Here is a 20,531-nt window from a genome sequence, read left to right on the forward strand (position 1 = left end):
AGAAAATATATGGCACTTGTAATAGAAGTAAAATACACTTTCCAAAATACCATTTAGTCCAATATTCATAAAATTGAAAACTCAATACCCATTTTTAATTTCAAGAGGACAAAAAATCATAAGAATTGTCTTTCACATTATGCTTATATGAAGCAGTTTTAGGGCAAAAGAATAAATCAAATCAAAAGAAAACTCATTGAAATATTTGGATCCTAATAACAATCCATCCCCGCAAAAAACCCCGCACAAACTGCCAAAAAAAATGAGGGGACCGCTCAATCATTAATAAGCTGTTGGTAAACTGATAGTGTTGATAGTGTTTAACTTGAAGTATCAAAATATTTACATTGAATTTGCAAAGTATTAAATCCCTCTGCAATGATCTCTATTTATGAAATAATAAATCAATCCATTAGTTATCCCCGCACAAAATTTCTTTTTATTTTTGAATCGTCTCCAAACAACTGGGGACCATTAAATAAACAATCCTCTCATAAATACTTGTCAGTTATCCCCGCACAAAATTTTCTTTTTTTTTTTATTGTCTCCACACAACTGGGGACCATTAAATAAACAATCCCCTCACCCAATGATAAATACTTCTGAGACATAATGATAAATATTTTATGTTACATTGATAAATATTTTATTTTACATGAATAAATACTTTATGTTACATGGATAAATACTTCTCAGACATAATTATATCTGTCAATAAAACATCAATGATAAATATTTTATGTTACATGGATTAATATTTTATGTTACATGGATAAATACTTCTCAGACATAATTGCAATTTTTAGTAAAACATATATGACTTAAATAGATTAGATTAATATTTTATGTTATATGGATAAATACTTGACAATACAACAATAAATATTTTATTCTTGAACTTGTCAATAAGTAATGTTTAATCAAATCAATGTATCATCGTATCAGTAACAATGATAAATATTTCTCAGATATAATGATAAATACTTGTCAAAAACAATAATAAATATTTTTTGGGACTTTGTTCTTGGATTTGTCAATAAGTAATTTTAATCAAATTAATGTATCATCATGTCAGAGACAATGATAATAGTTTCTTGAACTTGTAATAAGTAATGTTTAATCAAATCAAAGTATTATCATGTCAAAGACAGTGATAAATACTTTTCAGACATTATGATAAATATTTGTCAGAAATAATGATAAATACTTACTTGAACACCAATAAACAAATAAACATTTATTAGCGGGAATTGTAATTAAAGGACAGTAAAATTAATGTGGGGGATTATTATTATTAATGCGGGGATTGTTATTAAAGGATAATATAATTTAATGCGGGAATAAATGAAAATTATTAACAGAAAAAATGGGAGAATAAATGACAGTTAAGGAAGTTAATATTAAGAGAGAGAGTGTGTGAGGATAAATGGGGGGGAGGGGGGGATTTCTATAATTATTCGAAATATTTATGAATGTCCAAAAATAAGATAATTTCTATGGAGATGAGATTATCATAATTGAACTTAACACCTTGTTTGGATGGAGAGTAGAGGAAGGGAGGGAATGGAAAGAAACAAAAACTTTCCATTGAATCGTGTTTGGTTGTTAAAATTATGTCGGAGGTGAAGGGTATAGGAGGTGAAAGGTTTAACCTTGTATCATTATAATTAATAGAATTGGTTTCCCTTTCAAATTCGGGTGTAACTGTTACGTTACGAAATTTTTACAATTAAATTAAAATGATTTAAAAGAAAGAATCAAGTTAATTGTGTTAATAAAATGGAAGTTTAAACCTTAATTAAGGTTTCCCTAAATAAGTAAGTTAATTGTGAATTGAAATCGCGTCGAAATTTCGAGATTTCGGAACTTTATAGGCTCAGTGCGGATGGAGTCCATCCGCAGTGCGGGTAAGGGTCCATCCTCAGTGCGGGCAAGGGTCCATCCGCAGTGCGGTTGGGGTGCATCCGCACTCATGAAATTCTGTGTTGGTCCAAAAATCGGCTAAGTAGTGAGTGCGGATGGGGTCCATCCGCAGTGCGGGTAAGGGTCCATCCGCAGTGCGGGTAAGGGTCCATCCGCAGTGCGGGTAAGGGTCCATCCGCACTAGGCTCGGATTTTCTTGATTTTGGTCTGAAAACTTTCTAAGTCCCGAGTGCGGGTCAAGCCACCCGCAGTGCGGATGGGGGCATCCGCATTCAGGGTAATTTTAACCCTAAAACTCAAATTAGACCTTCTCTCTCTCTCCCACTTCATATTTTCCCCATTATTGCGTGATTTTCGGCCAAAGAGAAGGAAAAGAGTGCGAGAACTTTTCGTTTCTTTCAGACTCCCGATTGTTGCGAGAAATCGACTTTGGAACCGAGTAAGCAGCTGAGGATCTCTCCCAGCTCTCCTATTTGGTATTTCTTTCTCTCCTTCTTTCTTTCGAAAACTCGAATTTTCTCGATTTCTCAGATTCTCGTTTTAAACCCGAGATTTGTGTTCGAATTGCTCGAGGACTAGTTCCTCTACACTCCTTACTAGTTTGTTTGCCAATCTTTTTCCCGATTTCTTCCGATTTATGAAATCTGATTTCTAGGGTTTCGTGCCAAAATTGAAAGTTGGCATAATCGTGATTTGATTTGCTTAACCCGACCAATTAGACTTGTAATCGGTAGGGTTGCCTCCTGATCGTGAATTTTTAGAACATTTAACGGCTGATTTGAGGTTTTGACCAAATTAGGGTTAACCAAATGGTAAATTGAAATGAACCGAGAACCAAAGTAGTGAAACGGTGATTGATGGTTACCAAATGGAGAGTTTGTATGGTCCAGAGGACCTAGATGAGATCTTGTGTGGTTTTAGAGGATTTTGGTAAGAAATAAGGAACCGAACGAATTGATACCAAAAACATAGGAATTGATTAGAGAAGGTATAAGCCCTAGAGGTAACTCGAGTAAACCTCTCGATCCTGAACCAATGTTAAACCAAGTATACGTATAATATAGGTGTAGGCTCGGTCGAGCAAGAACTTGCGAGACAATACGAGACGTCCGATCCTTAAATTAAGCGGTACGCTCGGCATACTAAGGTGCGGGATTCTTGGACTTGTTTGATACTTTATTTTCAGGAATTAAACTGTGTTTTCGTTTGTCATGTTGAATATCATTGATTGCATCACTGAATTGCGTAGAGCATTTGCATAGCCCAATCAAATTAAACTCGAATTGATCTGAATTGAATGATTTGCATACTGGTATGGTTATAGGTTATGTTGATCTATTGTGATCTGATTTTGATTTAAAGTCACCACGAGTGGAATTGATATGTGTGTGAATGGATTTACGAAGTTAAGCACTTGGATCCAATTAATTTGCCAAGTCGGGCTGTATGCTGACTTGGATTCCCAGGATCCTAAATGGCCTTAGGTGAACGGCCCTCGATATTCCCAGTACCGGTTGGGACGAGGGAGGGTGATTATGTTATGAGATGTGTGATTGGAAATCGTGGTTGACTTGTGTAACGTCTATGGCTCGGTAGCATTTTCCTACGTGTTAATGCATTTGAACGGTCGATTGAATATGACGAATATTGGAAACGATTCTAAAGTGGATTTTCTTTACATGATTTGAACCATACCTTAATAAACTGTTAAGCCAAGCGGTTGCAGATGGGTGTCAGATAAAGGGTCCAGCGGTTGGCCATCTGTAGGTGTCAGTAACCCTACAGATGTGGGTTTGATAAAGGTTCAGCTCGAAAGAACATCTGTAATTGCTACAAGCCCTACTGAACTGAGTTAGGAATCGAGTTAAGCCAAAATATATGTTGTGTTTGAGATTCATCTTGGAAATTCCGTAAACTGTGTTTCAGGTTGATTAACTGTTGTCGAGTAGTGGCATTCTGTTATTTATGTTTTCTTATATAACTGTTTGCATTGTTGTTGTTTGGGTTTCATTATTGAATATAGAGTTTGATTGCAAGTCCAATAATTCAAATGTGGCAAATTCGCACTGAGAATTTATTCTCACCCCCACCTTCCCCGTTATTTTACAGGTATTGGTGCGACTGATTCCGGAGAGGCACGAGAGTAGTAGGCCTTAGTAGCTTACCAGTATATGACCCTAGATATCTTTTGTTGTATAGATTTAGGGTAGGCCTCGTGGTTGGTATCCGGATGAGATACTTTTGTTGTATTATATGCTGACCAGACTGTGTACTCTGATATATATATTAGAAACTTGTTTGAATTGCTTGTTGTTTGGTTTGAAATGTGAGTAGCCTTGTAAGCATACACGGCGTTGTATGCTTACGGCGGGGGACTGTTACGACCCGTGGCCGCGGGGTGTGACAGTAACGGATGGAAAGAAATTTTGTTACAAGTATTTTTAGAAAAAATAACACAAATGCCTAACCCTATATTTTACATATATAATTCTCATACAATATTTTTTCCTCAAACCTACAACAGTCACCGAATTTCTCATTAACCTCCTAAATTTTAGTCAACCAAACAAAAAATAAGACGGAAAGGAAAGTTACATTTATTTTCTCTCATTAATCATCCAAATACGAAGAGATTAAATATGTTAATCTTCCTTTCTATTTCATTCCCTTCTATTCTTAACCTCCTATTCCTTCCTCTACTCTCCATCCAAACATGGTGTAAATTGAAGAAGATATGACTCAAACAAGCAAAACTGCATAGTAGTCTGAAAATAAATCATCTGATTAATCGGTTTGGCAATCGCCTAATAATCGTTCAGGCTGATTTATAGCAATTTAATTACCCACCAACTTTAGCTAGTCGGCCGACTAATCGTCCGTGATAATTATTTTTTACAACACTGATGTAATTAAGCATTAGCATTTGTTCTCAATAGATATATGATAAGTATATTTTTGTCAAAAGCTAGCAAGAACCTCATGTGCCATTAGTCAAGAGGCAGAATTAAAAGTTTTAATAGGGAGGACTAAAAAATAAAATGTAAAGATACATGTAATGTGGAAGGTTTAAATTCTACAACTATAATGGACAACTTTAACCACAACGAGGCTACAAGCAAACAATTAGTTAATATTTTTATGAGGGTTGATTTATATAAAATCTTAAAAAAAAATCAATTAAACTTTAATATGCATAATTAAAAAATATATAATCATGAGGGTGACATAGAATTCTTTAAAGTACACTAAGATCCGGCCTTGACCACACTTTCGATCGGCCCTTATATGCATGTAAATAACTAAATATGCATGATCATGTATGAAAGTAGATGAAGGTGCACATAAACCTTAATTTTTTTGAGTGAGTCATTAGTACATAAAAAATATGAATGCTAAAAAAGTATGAACAATTATATTATAATTGTGCATCATTAGTACAGAAAATCATTTCTTTTCTCATAATAAATGATAAAAAGAGACATACTAAGGAGCACCCATTTGACATTCGGCATTATTGTTATCTAAATTTCAAATTTTTCATTACTAAACTTGAAGAAAAAAAATCGGAGTAATTAAAAGGAAGCATTAATTTAGAGCATCGTCGTTGAAATATATATATATAGAGAGAGAGATGGGCTTGGTACATTACAATGTATAGCCTTCTTTGTACATTGCACTATAAATCACGTGATTCAAACCGTTCATCTTGTTGTCCATATTAATATGTGTTTGGAGACCAAATTTTATATTTTTTTGGAATTTTTTATTATTTTTTTAGATTTATTGAAAATAACTGTTTTTAGACAAATCTGGACCATAAAAAAACAGCGATTTTCAATAAATCTAAAAGAATAGTACCAAAATTTCAAAAAATATAAAATTTGATCTCCAAACACATATTAATATGGACAACAAGATGAACGGTTTGGATCGGTTATTTGGACTTTGAATCATGTGATTTATAGTGCAATGCACAAAGAAGGCTAAACATTGCAATGTACCGTAGTCCATCTCTCTCTCTCTATATATATATATGCATATGTGTAAAGAAATAAGGGCTGACGAGTATCACCTGCCACAAATTTGATGATATACCAATAGGGGTGTCAATGGCACCCTTTTATTCATTTACTCGACTTGTATCGTATTCGATAAGACGAGTATGGGTAAGATTTTTTTTTCATAAACTTATTGGGTATGGGTAAAGATTTTTTTTCCGTTATCAAAACAGGTAAGGGTACGGGTGAAACATATTTCGTACCCGTTACCCGATCAGGTAATTTTATATATTATGTATCTTAATTAACATTGAATTATTATTCATCTCCAACAATCCAACTGGCAACTACTCTTGACCTTGAAAAACAAAATTTATTAAATTTTCTAACTTGAACAATTGATCATCTATGTAACTGTGTTAAACATAATTCACCATTAAAGCACTTAAATAAAGTCTACGATTTCTAGTAAATTTCAAATTTCCAATAAAGTTTAAAAGCCTACTGAACTTAATTCCAATAAAGTCTAACCAGATACATCTTATGAAGAAACTGATGGAGCGCTCTCATCAATGTCAGAATCAATTTTTCATGATGGTGAAATTGATTTACATGAAATTCCATATGATAATGTTTTAACTTTTACGTAATTAGTGATGTACTTGTTAAAATTGATAAGATGAGAAATTGTATGTCTTTTGTTACAAGCAAGATGTTGAATTTTGCTTTTATTTGCATGCTTTTTTTTTTTAATTAAAGAACAAAGATATTTGTATTTTGATAAAAAAAAACAATTTAGTTGGAATTAATTTTCATATTAGTAATGTGATAATACATGGGACAAATAAATGTGTCTTAGTATTTTCTTTAATAAATAATAAAAATAATTATTATACTATTAACCGTTATTTGCCCGCTACCGTTTCGTTATCCGACAACTACAACGGGTAAGGGTAGGGTACGGATAAGTCAATTTGTAACGGGTAAGAGTAGGATACGGATAAGAATAATTTGTGACAGATACGGATATGAAAATGTTTTCACCCAACCCTTACCGTACCCGTTGACACCCCTATATACCAAGAAGAATAATTAATGATAATCATAAAATATATCAGCGAAGGAATTAATGCAGCTGACGCATATTCAGATTTTAGTCTATACATGTAGATCAAATGTTAATTAGTGAATATGTGTTAATTTAATCTGTTAGGAAGCATAAGCGTGTTTAGCTGGGACGCTTTCAAAACATCTTATTTCAAAAAATAATAGTTATTTAAAATTGACAACTGTGTTGACCAAAATGTGGAGGCCACTTCTAGGGTCCAGCTTTATACAAAGAGATCTACGGACAGGATTAATCTATGTATCAGCAGAAAACAGATGAGCGGTCAGTATTAAACAAAAACTTGACCAGTGCGCTTTATAAAATTATTTTAGCTGTCGCTAGCAAGATCTTATAATATAAAAATAAAATGAATAAAGCTAAGCGGAAATAATAAATAATGATATAATACAACTAGAAAGGATTGTTTATTTTATTTTTTATTATATTTTTTCATTTTAGATCGGTTTGATAAATGATTATTTAATTAGTGGCCAAAGCTACGAGAGTCAAAAACCTCACAAATTTCTTAATCAGAGAGATATATACAGTACTGCTATTCGTCGATGTTGCTTGCAATTGTAATGTAAAACTGAATTTTATACACTAAAAGTTAGAACAACCAATTAGGCTTGGACAGTAGGCATTAACAGACCGATTGCAAAGTTTTGCAATTTAATTATTAAAACAACGTATAGTTTTTTGACATTAATAAAAGTGAGAATTTCATAAATACCATTCAAAAAATATGAAATCACGTATTTACCATCTCAAATTCTATTATTATGTAATTATCATTTGAAATTCTAATTACGAACATATTTACTCAATTAATCAAAAACTGAGATTAATTATATTTAATATTATATTAAATATAATTTATTACTTAATTAGTCTGTTTTTACTTCCCAACTCCTAGTCTCAAAATCACTCCGGCCTTCTTTTGGTGTGATTTTTTCCTTTTACACTAAAATCTCTCATTGTCTCTCTCGTCCTCTTCAGCGCTGAAACCTCTCCTCATCTCTCTGGCCCTCTTTAACATTAGTGTCTTCCATTTATTCAACATCAATACAATCACTGTCGGTTATGAGAATGAAGATGAAGAAAAATAAAACTTAGAGGGGAGTTTGTGTCGGAGGAGGAAGAGAGATTTAGATGGGAGAACGGAGTAGATATGCATCGATACTGAGAGCGTCTAGATGAAAAGAAAGAGTTTGTACATGACAAATGGAATTAGTTTTAATTAATCATTGATTAGTTATGGCTTTCATAATTTTAAATACAATTAATTTGAATTTGAGACATATTTGATATATTGAATAAATACGTGAATTATTATAATTTATAATAGTAATACATAAATATAGAATTTGAGATAGTAAATATGTAATTTAATAGTTCTTGAGTGGTCAACGTGAAATTCTCTCTTAATAAATAGAATTATTCATGATTCTTAACTTTTTTATTATCTTATGTAAATTATATTGACTATTTTTTTAGGTTTCGCCTGAAAAATATATGTTAAAAAATGAATTTTTAAATTAAATATTGACTGTTACCAAAATATACATTAAAATGTTTATGAAAAATCAAATGATATAATAATTTAATTCATACATTAAATTAGGTGAATCCTATAAAATATGAAGGACCTCAAAAAAAACATTTTTTATGTCGCTTGTATAGCCCAAAAAAATATGAGCCGTTAGATTGTACAAATCAGAAAAAAGAATGATCAAATGAACAAAATGATATGTAACGTATCATACTTAATTAGATAAAAAAATATATAAATATTTTGATAGAATATAAATAATTAATACAGACGACGCCATATTATATGGTTGGTTGTACTATACATTGACAAAAAAACGGTAATTTATTTTTTAGAACTCCATGAGAGTACTTCCTGGAGCATGTCATTAACAATGTGTCACACAAAATTTTATGGTTATTTTCATATTCATGCATATTGATGATAAAATTTGGTCGATTCAAAATTTTATTCCCACCAATGAAGTGTGTATTTGGGAGCAGCAAGAAAGCTTAGTTATAAATAACCTTCTTTTTGTCTGAGCAGGATCAACCACTTGAATTTAGTCTTCTAGTGTTCTAATGTTGAATTCAGATCAATTGAAATTGGAATTTCAGGTCCCACAATTCCAAACTCTCCCTATCTCTCTCCTCTCTCTTCCTTCTCTCTCATTATACTCTTTGATGAAAGAGAAAGAAAAGAGAGGAGAGAGATAGAGAGAGTTTGAAATTGCAGGACCTGAAATTCCAGATTCAGTTCCTCTAATGTTTACATTTATGCTTATTTAATTGATTTAAGGAAATAACTTAATTTGTTGTACACTTGGAAATTTTTCGCTTTTTATTTTGTTACCGTCTGTTCTTTTCTTTTCTTTTTTGTTGATAAAAGTGAACAGAGAGCTCACCTGTTTTCATTAAGAAAATACTGTTAGATACAGGACTAAACCTAGTAATAGGAAACTTACAAAATAGCCCCTAACATTAAGAGTTGTTATCAGAGAAGACTAGGAACAAAAAACATTAATTACATCAAAACCAGATATACCTCCGTTGGTGATAAATCCAACAAGAGCAAGCTCTGAATACTTATTTCAGCATACAAAATTAATTACATAACAATGTTTTAGGCCAACGGTCACTTTTTTGTTAAAGAAAACAAAAATCACCAGGAAGCTGATAAGTAATTTAACTCATTTGCTCAAATTAAGTTTGTCAAAAAAAAAAAAAAATGCAAACTCAAGTTAGCATGCTGTTGTAAGTACGAGTTTTTCAATTGTGTTTCGGTATTAAAATTACAGTATTCAAACTCGAAACAAAATTCTGAACCACAACTCAGCTTAATAGCAGATTGCATGATAAAATTTAGAATGTGTTTTCTATAAGACCAAGTTAATCTTGTATAAAAAAAATTATAAACTTTTCAAGTTGTGGACTGGAATTTTGCTTTGAATTATATATTAATGTCATAACTCAACGGAGTCAGATGGTTGTGAACCTAAATTCATTAACAATTAATTTATAGTTTAGTAAGCCTAAAGTAACAGAGAAAAGTATCTCTTACAAAAAGGGAGTAAATTAATTATATTTTGATTTTATTCCTTAAAAGTATTGACACTGCCAAGAAATTGTTTATCACAGTAAGTTAATTTGGTCAATATTAGTCAGCAATTCCCAAATAAGATACATTATTCTACACAGTCGCAAAAGTATATTATTTCCCTAGCCTAAAATACTTAAAATGTACATACATTAATCAGCTAATTCATCCCATGTACATAAAGCTAGAAACCGTAATTTTTCCATCATTTTACATTTGAATATATCTGTCTCCATGTACATAAAGCTAGAAACCGTAATTTGTTCTTTTCATGATTCGCATGAACTCATCGGCATCTACTTCCCCGTCACCTGCATATTTTTATTTAATATAGTTTAACTAACCCTTTATCAACTAATAAACAAAGTACGGCTTCGTCACGGCACGGTAAGATACATGTATATGTTATATATTGTGACTCATGTATTGCGTACCGTGATCGCCTTAAGAGAAAAATGAAATGACAAATGAACCGGTTTGTTCACAACATGAAACAGCACAGGATACGTCACGACAAGTGATCAAAATAATACAAATTTATATCATTGTTTATCAAAACAACAATTTAAATTCCAAACAATAAATTTATTACACAATATTTTTGTATAACATTATTTATTTATTTTATTATTTTTATATTTTTTAACATTTTTCTGATTTTTTTTCTTCCGTCATCAAACTTAAAATAAAAAATATATATTAAACATAACCAAATATGACCAGGTACAACGTGACTAACTAGTCATGACCATTTTTTAAGAACTTTTGTCACGGTAGTACACGATACGTAAAAATTTAACTTGATCATATACAAAATATAATCCAAATCACAACATAACTAGTCACAAGACTCACAACAATGCAAAAAATTTACTTCTCTGTCAGTGGTTCATCACAGTTCCAAGTTCACTATTTAGCTGATAACAACCCTAACTTTTTATGGTACCGCGATTTGACCCGAAAGCACAAATGTTAAACAAGAAAACAAATTAATCAGAATCTATTGGTCTAATTATAGGGCCCTGCTTAGCTGTACCAACAGTAACAGATGACGTACAAGGGCAAACTGGTACGAATTTTTTTCATAAATCATAATTAATAAAACGAATTTTACGGAACCAATATAATTTGGTTTTTCTTTTTCAAAAACCATAAGGATTGTATGGTTCCTACGATCTCCAAAATTACATTTTTTGAGACCGTATGAACCATACGGTCTTACCTTTTTTTTTTAAAACAGAAAAAAAATATATTTTTTTATTTTTTGTATTAAAATATTAGAAATATTGAATATATTTCTTTGAAAATAGATTAAATATAATATAATTTGATTTATTAGAAAGACTGCAACAAATAACCCGGATCATTATTTTTCAGATCGGATTTTTCGCGGCTGTAAAAAAAATTAATATATTTTTTTATGTGTTATTGGAAAAAAAAAAATGCTTAGATTCTGAGTTATTGATCCCGGTTCAAAAGTGACTTCTAGATAATCCAGAAAATATTGTGATCCTTCTAGAATATTTAATTTATAAAAAGTTGTATCTGTTTTGAGAATTCTTTTTGAATAACAATCATTAAATAACTTAAAGTTTTTTTTTAAATAGATACAACTCTTCATAAATTAAATGTACTAGAAGGATCACAATATTTTCTAAATTACCTAGAATTGACTTTTGAACTGGGATCAATAACTCAGAATCTAAGCATTTTTATTTTTTTCCAATAACACATAAAGAAATATATTAATTTTTCTTACAGCTGCGAAAAATCCGACCTGAAAAACATTGATCCGGGTTATTTGTTGCAGTCTTTCTAATAAATCAAATTATATTGTTTTTGATATATTTTCAAATAAATATATTCAATATTTCTAATATTTTAATACAAAAAATAAAAAAAATTATGTTTTTTTTTTTTAAAAAAGGTAAGACCGTATGGTCCATACGGTCTCAAAAAATGCAATTTTGGAGACCGTAGGGACCATACGGTCCTTATGGTTTTTGAAAAAAAAAAAAGGAACCAATCATATTGGTTCCGTAAAATTTGTTTTATTAATTATGGTTTATGAAAAAAGTTCAACTGATATAGCGCCAAAAAATTGACGTTGGATCCTTAACAGTAAGTGTTTTTTGTCAGGTCAGAACTGTACACCACACCAAACGATGCAATTTATGAAAGTGTAGGGAAAGGAATCACAGTAAATTCAGTAAATATAGATACCGTTTTCATCAGCCTGTTGTACCATTTCACGAATTTCATCCACAGTGAAGGTTTCCCCTAATTCCCTTGCAATATTTTGAATATCTTCAATTGAAATCTTTCCCTAACACAATAAAAAGGATCACATGACGTTCAGGTTTTGTCAAGGAAATATTCAGGTAGAAACAAAAAAGCTAGTGAGATTAAATAATTGATAATGAAAATTTGCCATAACACCACCAAAGCAGTACACAAGTCAGAGAATAATAGAAGATATACTAACCAGACAAAAAGGCATGTTTCACAAAAATGACATTACATTCAATATATATACTATATATATAGAGGTTGGCTACTCTACCTACATAAGCATATGAGTGTATATGTTTATAAGTCATTTTTTTATTTCAAAATTCAAAAAGTCAATCTAAACGTTAGATGTGATCTCTATATTGAAATGTGCTTGGAGACCAAATTTTACATTTTTTATGATTTTTTTTACTATTTATTAAGCTACTTTGAAAATCGTTGATTCAACAGTGGCTTAACAAAACAGTAAAATCAGAAGTCACTGTTGGATTAGCAATTTTCAAAGTGGCTTAATAAATAGTAAACAAATTCAGAAAAATGTGAAATTTGGTCTCCAAGCACATTTCAATATAGAAATCACATCTAACGGTTCATATCGACTTTTTGGATTTTGAAAATGAAAAAATGACTTATAAGCATATACCCTCATATGCTTATGTAAGTAGAGTAGCCAACCTCCTATATGTATATATATAGAGAGAGAGAGAGAGTGACTAATGTGCATTCGAATGTATATGGGCCAAAATACATGTGGTTCAAATTCGAGTTTTCAAAATTCAAACGGTCGACCCGAACCGTTCATCTTGTTCTCCATATTAATATGTACTTGGAGACCAAATTTTATATTTTTCTGAATTTTTTTTACTATTTATCAAGTATTTTACAAAATTGTTGATCCAACGGTGGCTTAACAAAACAATAAAATCAGTAGCCACCGTTGGATCAACAATTTTGTAAAATACTTAATAAATAGTAAAAAAATGTAAAATTTGGTCTCCAAGCACATATTAATATGGAGAACAAGATGAACGGTTTGGATCGACCGTTTGAATTTTGAAAAGTCGAATTTGGACCGTATGTATTTCAGCTCATATACATTCGAACGCACATTAGTCACTCTATATATATATATGTACACACATATATGAATTAAAGAACATATAGTAAGATAAAAAAAAATGTGTAATCTGTCATAAAAGGAAAAAAGATTTATTCTAGCAGCAGTTTGTCAATTCTAGTTTTGTAGACTAAAAATTTGGCAAATCTAAAATCAAGCAAAAAGTAAATTTAAATATTGTTTACATTTTTATCATGGTCAATGATGCGAAAAGCTTTCATGAGTTGCTCTTTTGTGTCTCTTTGTCCTATTTTTTCTGTCATCATGTACAGAAATTCATCGAAATCAATTCCGCCGCTATGATCTTTATCCACCTCTGCCATCATTTGGTTTATTTCCTGAAATTGTTTGGAACAGAAGAATTAGTTCTAACAAAAAGTGTTAGAACCTTTTACTGTCTGTTGGTTCTCTCCAATAATTAGAAAAAAACAGGGATTTAGCATGAACTATAACCGGTACACCAGCACCAGCGAGACAAATTAGAACTGCTAAAAGTATAAAATTGCAGTACAGATAAACACAAAATTAGGAACAAATATAACCCAACAAATCTTTGCTCAATTGTATTACATCTTCTGTCATTTCAAATCCCAATGCCCTGCAAATAAAAATAAAATTTTATATTTGTTAGTGATCAGTGCCACTGTGCTTTAAGGTTTTTTATATATTTATAGAAGTGGCAATCCACTGATTTTTATTTAAGCTAGAAATCAATTAAAGAAAAGAAAATAAAGTACACAAACCATCTACCTAGGTGTGCTTAATTGAAACAGGAAAAACATTTTGGTACTAAAGCAAGAAGATGATCAAAAGTGTACTATAAATGTACCTCATGGCAACACATAACTCCTTTGCATCAATAGTCCCTTTTCAAGAGAAGAAAAGAACAATAAAACATAAATAATCAATTTATTCATAGTTCTTTGGCTAGATAATTATTAAATAGAGCGAATGTAGAAGTTCTTACCAGAGCCATCTAAATCGAAAAGCTCAAATGCTTCTCTTATCTCCACCCTCCTTTGCTCTGTCAGACGACTTCTTTTCTCTCTTCTTGGCCCTTTTATATAACCCCTTTCCTGTTAGAGCAAAAATTTAATGGAATTATATTACCATAGTGATGTTAATATTTAGTAATCAGCTCGTTCATGATTCTGACAGTAAATTAGTGTGACATTGTAACATAAATGAATGAATAAACAGATAAACAAATCCTTATGTGCCCCATGGGAAGGTGATTCTAAGCCATTTAATTGAAGAGCAGAGAAGAGCAGGATTGTAGAAAATAAAAATATACCATCTGATTATTCTTGAATCTATTCATCTCTGAAGAACAAACCAGAGCGTTTGATTAATGAAGTTTAAAAAGATGCTGCTGAGAGTAAAGGTAAGCAGATGGTGATTTTGATGTAACTTCTACTTAATCAACGCATTGTCATTTTGTTTTGTAGTTTGTGGTGTCTGAGACTTAACTTCCATTACCTTCTTTTGATTTTCTGAATTTTGTATTTATGTTGTGTTTGTGTTCAAGTTTTCTGCGGCGGTACAGTGTTGCAACATGTTGGGAGGCCACTTGGTGTTGTCTTTTTAAAGATGTTAGCTGGTGAATCCATTTGTCAGTAATATGAGATACAGTAGATATGATATGAATTGCCACAGAAAACTTGGACAGCTGTATTGTTCTTGAAGAAACTAGCCAACTTGGAATCAAAAAATTTCTTCCCGGTGGATGCGTGTATGAATTGGAGTCTAGATTATAGGTGGCACACTCTTGTTGTCAAAGTGTGCTGAGAGCAAATATGCACCAAGTGAAGACCGAAACAGTGAAACGGTGAAAGGTGACTCACATTCCTGTTACCAGGGCCCTCTCCCGTACATAATAATTTAAGAGTATCCTTTAATTTAAATAGTAAAAGTTGAAACAAAAACAAAAGTGGATTTGATCGTGATCAGGAGCTTTGTCATATTATATGACTTTATTAGTTTATTTGCCACTTTTCTACAAGTTTGTAGAAATTTGAGAGGTAAAGCAAAAGATCTTTCGACAAGTTTGTAGTGATTACTTCAAGTAACTTCTATGTAAGTCGAGAAACTCTGCCTTTCACAAAAATAAGTTACGTTTAGCTTGTATACAAATTAAGCCTGCCATGTAATAACAATAAGACAAAAATTTGTATGCATGAAACTGGCATTGTTATTCTATAATTTAATAATACATACACGAAAAAATGAATATCAGCAGTGCATTTAGTTTCACAGATGCCCCACAAGACCACAATATTTACGAATCCAAAAATATTGATATGCATTTTGTTCGAATCATATGACAAAACTAGATTTACACAATCCTCTTCCTCTACTTTGTTACACAAGACCGGGTTTTGGCTGTCCAAAGTTCCTTATTCTTATGATCACTCTCCAAACAAAAAACTCCCAACGGCTGAGAGTTACCTGATCACACAACCATCATCGTGCATTATACTATGCTATGCTATGATACGCTATTTTATGCGGACAAGATAGAAACAATTCCACACTTTTATCTGGACTGTACATACACGGCTGTGGTCTAGAACTCAATCATCCACAGCCACATCCAATCCCCAACACCAATCGATTAACCTCAGGAAAATGTGGGTTGCCAGCTGAAAAGATAAGCAGACAAATGCCACCGGGTGCTCTAATTTGTATTGTCAATGGTTACAAACTTACAAATAAATGGAAAATAGGCATAGGATAGCAACCTCTTTTTTTTTAATTATTATTTATTTCTTTCTCATTGCACATCCCCCCCCCCCCCCCCCCCCCCCCCCCCCCCCCCCCTCTAGTCTATAAACTCATTTTCTTGGTTCAATAAAAGATTAAAGTTGGCCCATCCTACATACACCAAAAAAAAAAAAAAAGGAATTTGCAAGTGCCAGCATGATTGAACTGTCAGGACTGCATTTAATTGATTTAATAAATGTATGCATTTTTACCAATTACCTTATTTTTCTATCAACAATTAGTTCGTTTCATTCCAAAAATGGAACAAAGTTGAACCTAACAATACTGGATCATTTAAATGGAGTTGACTTGGATTTTGAGATCAACTACATGAGAGGGTTGGAATGGTAATATGATGGAACATAAAATTATGCTCCATACAACCCAATTCACAATGCAATTGCAATTAGTATCTCACTTATAGTCGTCAGTATTTTTAATCAAGCAATTTGCACAAGGTTAGCTGTATCAAATAGCTTGCTATGCAATGCCTTCTACTAATTTATTTTATAATCATATTTTTATGTTACAAATTCCCTACCTTTATCCTACAAACAACTTCCCTACCTTGCACAAGCCTTCTGAATTTCAGCAATCACCTGATTCGCAGTGTCAGAATCAAACAACCTTGGCAAGTTGGTGCAAAGATCAATTTCAATAGACTTTAATTTTACCACCCGGTCTCTCCTTACCATGTAATCTCTCTCTTCTTGTCCAATTTCTGTACCTGTACCTGCACCAACACAACTCTCAAGCCAAATTCCAAGAACCTCCTTAGCGGCACTTGCAATTGTACCATTTATTATCTCCTCCATCTGCTTTGCACCACCTTCTCCACAATTGATGCTAACCAGTATGGCGGTAGGAGACCAGATAGATCTAATATAAAGCGAAGGGGACCGGTATGGTACTACTTGAGGAAGTTTCTCTAGATCCTGTCTTGGTTTGTCTAGATTATATTGTTGATAGAATCTGTCAATGTAATCCGGACAGAATGAGAGATCTTTTCTGGGAATGAGGTCAAGTAGTAGAACTAGCGAGGTGGGCCCTGCTTGTATGAACTCAAGGTTAAAATGAGGTGCATCAGTTGAGTCATTTTGGTATGCAAGTAGTGTAGTGATGTCAATTGAGCCGGTGGGTACCTTGCAGTGCAACCATGATTCTAGTAGGAAATCAATCTGATCAACAAGCAAACTTTGCAATTAAGCACAAATTATCATTATTGTGTCAAGTGACCAGCTAAAATTCTGTTCTGTAACCAACCAACCCAAAAAATTTTGCATTCGGTTTGGAGAAAAAATGTTGCAAACAACCACCCCTCTTATAGTATCTACATATATCCAAATTAGAACCCCATTACTAGTACAAATTTCACATTATGGACCTACAAAGATAAGCTCTCACACACTAATGACACAACTTTCATAGTGATGTTGGTGGTTAAATAAGAGAAGTAAAAGATTTGGGTAGATTTGCCAGGATAAAATAGTTTTTGTCAGGATTGAAAACTTTACTTTGAAGTACAGTGCTCAGAGGTTTTTAGCTAACTTCAACAATAAGATAGCATATATGCTCTTTAAACTATCTATTGTAAACTTTGTCATGCAGTCATTCCAAAATCACACGATTCATACTAAAAAATATGCAAAAATTAGGAACTCTGCAGGAAATGGGGACAAAATTAAATCTTACAGAAGATCCAGGGGCTCCATATCTGATATCAAGAGAGCCAACAGAGGTGCCAGCTTGATTTTGAAAGGATTTTACGTTATCAGGAACTGACGACGGGAGAAGATGCGAGCCAAGGCGGGATTCCATGAGAGAGGCCAACTCTAGCGCGACGTCGCGGTGTAGGAGCGGAGGAAAGAGGGAGGAGATCCGAGAGTCGCTGTTCATTCGCGGTGCACGGAATACGTTCGACGCTTTGCACCTGAGAGGCCGAGGTCGGGTGGTGGGAAGGAGGAGTGAAGAGGAGGGGGAGAGTGAGAGAGGTAGCATGGGGCCGACGGGATAAGGTAATGGAGGGGTTGCTGCCTGGTGCACTGGAGAAGAAATCCAAGGAACTCTCCCACCGAGGCGCGCTTGATTGTCCTTGTTGATTGTTCATGACCGTGAAAATTGAGAAGACTTTCCAGCCAATGTTTTTAAATACGCATAACACCTTGTTTGGACCGAAATTTTTAAATATACCATTTTATAAAAAAAATGTTAAACCAAAACACCAGTTCTGGCTGTTTTTTACAAAAATCGCATGGCCGCTTGCCTTGGAAGCGGCCACATGGAGCTTGGCCGCTTTGGAGGGAAGCGGGCACCTATTATGGGCCGCTTTGGGGGCCAGCGGCCACTGTTCATTTTTTTTTTTTTTTTTTTTTTTTTTTTTTTTTTTTTTTAAACAGAATTTTATTTTTATTGTTTGTATTAAAATATTAGAAATGTTGAACATATTTCTTTGAAAATAGATGAAATACAATATAATTTGATTTATTAGAAAGACTGCAACAAATAACCGGATCAATATTTTTCAGGCCGGATTTTTCGCGGCTGTAAGAAAAATTAATATATTTCTTTATGTGTTATTGGAAAATAATAAAAATACTTAGATTTTGAGTTATTAATCCCGGTTCAAAAGTCACTTCTAGGTAATCCAGAAAATATTGTGATCTTTCTAATACATTTAATTTATAAAAAGTTATATCTATTTTTAAAAATATTATGATCCTTCTAGTGCATTATGATCCTTAATAGAAAAACCGAAACTAGTTCATTTCGAACTAGAAGGATCATAATATTAATCGAACCAATTAATAGAAAAACCGAAATAGATTAAAAATTGAACCAAACTAGTTCATTTCAAAAAAAAAAAAAAAAAAAAAAAAAAAACTGAAACAATTAGTTCAAAGTTTTCTAATTCGGTTAAAAGCTGAATAGACTAGAAACCAATTAAGCAACCACCAGTGAGTGCAAATTGGCACGCTCGTATAAAGTTGATGCAAACCTGTCTATTTCTGTTTTTGTCATCAAAGGTTCCGAACTTCCAAGTGTTACACATTAAGAGGAAAGTAAATACACTTTAGATGGCTCAATTGCATGGGCGTGCAAACCTTTTTTTGCATATGTTATGATGCGTCACAATTTAGATGGTCCAATTTATCATAATTATGATGTGTCACAACCTGATTTGTCCATACTAAATTACTTTCATATTAAAAATAATTCTAAAAATAGATACAACTTTTTAAAAATTAAATGTACTAGAAGGATCATAATATTTTCTGGATTACCTAGAAGTGAATTTTGAACCGGGATCAATAACTCAGAATCTAAGTATTTTTATTATTTTTCAATAACACATAAAGAAATATATTAATTTTTCTTACAACCGCGAAAAATCCGGCCTGAAAAATATTGATCCGCGTTATTTGTTGCAGTCTTTCTAATAAATCAAATTATATTGTATTTCATCTATTTTCAAAGAAATATGTTCAACATTTCTAATATTTTAATACAAACAATAAAAATAAAATTATGTTAAAAAAACAAAAAAAACAAAAAAAAACAAAAAAAAATGAACAGTGGCCGCTGGCCCCCAAAGCGGCCCATAATAGGTGCCCGCTTCCCTCCAAAGCGGCCAAGCTCCATGTGGCCGCTTCCAGGGCAAGCGGCCATGCGATTTTTGTAAAAAACAGCCAGAACTGGTGTTTTGGTTTAACATTTTTTATAAAATGGTAATTTTAAAAATTTCGGTTGTTTGGATGCAGAGTACAGGGAGGGAGAATGGAAAGAAAAGAACAAATTTCATTAATCATTATAATTAATATAATTAAAGAAGTGAATGATATATCAGTGGAAAGTTTAACTTTGTATTATTATAATTAATAATATTAGTTTTCTTTCTAATTAATCATTATAATAGAATCAATTTTCTTTCTAATGGATGGGAAAAAATTTTGTTACAAATATTTGAAAAAATAACACAAATATTCAAGTCTATATCTTATCTATATAATTCTTATACGAGTTTTTTGTCACAATTCTACAACAATAACTGAATTTCTCATTAATTAACCTTCTAAATTTTAATTAACTAAACAAGAAATAAGAAAAAAAAATTATTTTCCTTCATTAATCGTTAACGATTAAACACGAAGAGATTAGATATATTAATTTATCTTTTTATTCTATTTCATTCCCTTCTATTCTTTA

General features: G+C 32.2%; 2 protein-coding genes across 2 annotated transcripts; both read right to left on the reverse strand.

Annotated features, from left to right (window-relative positions):
- Positions 1–10,121: 10,121 nt before the first annotated feature.
- Positions 10,122–15,034, reverse strand: LOC144559482 (putative calcium-binding protein CML13). The gene is made up of 7 exons (XM_078308505.1): positions 14,860–15,034; positions 14,533–14,641; positions 14,395–14,431; positions 14,136–14,163; positions 13,751–13,903; positions 12,380–12,482; positions 10,122–10,467 (listed from the first exon to the last, which is right to left on the reverse strand). The coding sequence occupies exons 1-7, from the start codon at positions 14,884–14,886 to the stop codon at positions 10,403–10,405; spliced, it is 522 nt and encodes a 173-aa protein (XP_078164631.1). The 5' UTR covers positions 14,887–15,034; the 3' UTR covers positions 10,122–10,402.
- Positions 15,035–16,792: 1,758 nt separating this feature from the next.
- ACD2 (accelerated cell death 2 (ACD2)) lies at positions 16,793–18,457 on the reverse strand. Its single transcript, XM_078308677.1, has 2 exons — positions 18,021–18,457; positions 16,793–17,506 (listed from the first exon to the last, which is right to left on the reverse strand). The coding sequence occupies exons 1-2, from the start codon at positions 18,324–18,326 to the stop codon at positions 16,892–16,894; spliced, it is 921 nt and encodes a 306-aa protein (XP_078164803.1). The 5' UTR covers positions 18,327–18,457; the 3' UTR covers positions 16,793–16,891.
- Between the last annotated feature and the right edge of the window lie 2,074 nt (positions 18,458–20,531).

This window comes from Carex rostrata, chromosome 9 (genome assembly GCF_964058835.1).
Source record: "Carex rostrata chromosome 9, lpCarRost1.2, whole genome shotgun sequence".
NCBI classification, from domain to species: domain Eukaryota; kingdom Viridiplantae; phylum Streptophyta; class Magnoliopsida; order Poales; family Cyperaceae; genus Carex; species Carex rostrata.

Bases quoted from the DNA above. Each gene is read 5' to 3' on its own strand.
- LOC144559482 (XM_078308505.1), bottom strand. From the start codon at position 14,886: ATGAATAGATTCAAGAATAATCAGATG. The intron at 14,164-14,394 runs GTACATTTATAG...TTTTATTTGCAG, and splicing joins GAGTTATGTGTTGCCATGAG to GGCATTGGGATTTGAAATGA. The intron at 13,904-14,135 runs GTAATACAATTG...AAACAATTTCAG, and splicing joins GATTTGAAATGACAGAAGAT to GAAATAAACCAAATGATGGC.
- ACD2 (XM_078308677.1), bottom strand. From the start codon at position 18,326: ATGCTACCTCTCTCACTCTCCCCCTCCTCTTCACTCCTCCTTCCCACC. The intron at 17,507-18,020 runs GTAAGATTTAAT...CTTGTTGATCAG, and splicing joins ATGGAGCCCCTGGATCTTCT to ATTGATTTCCTACTAGAATC.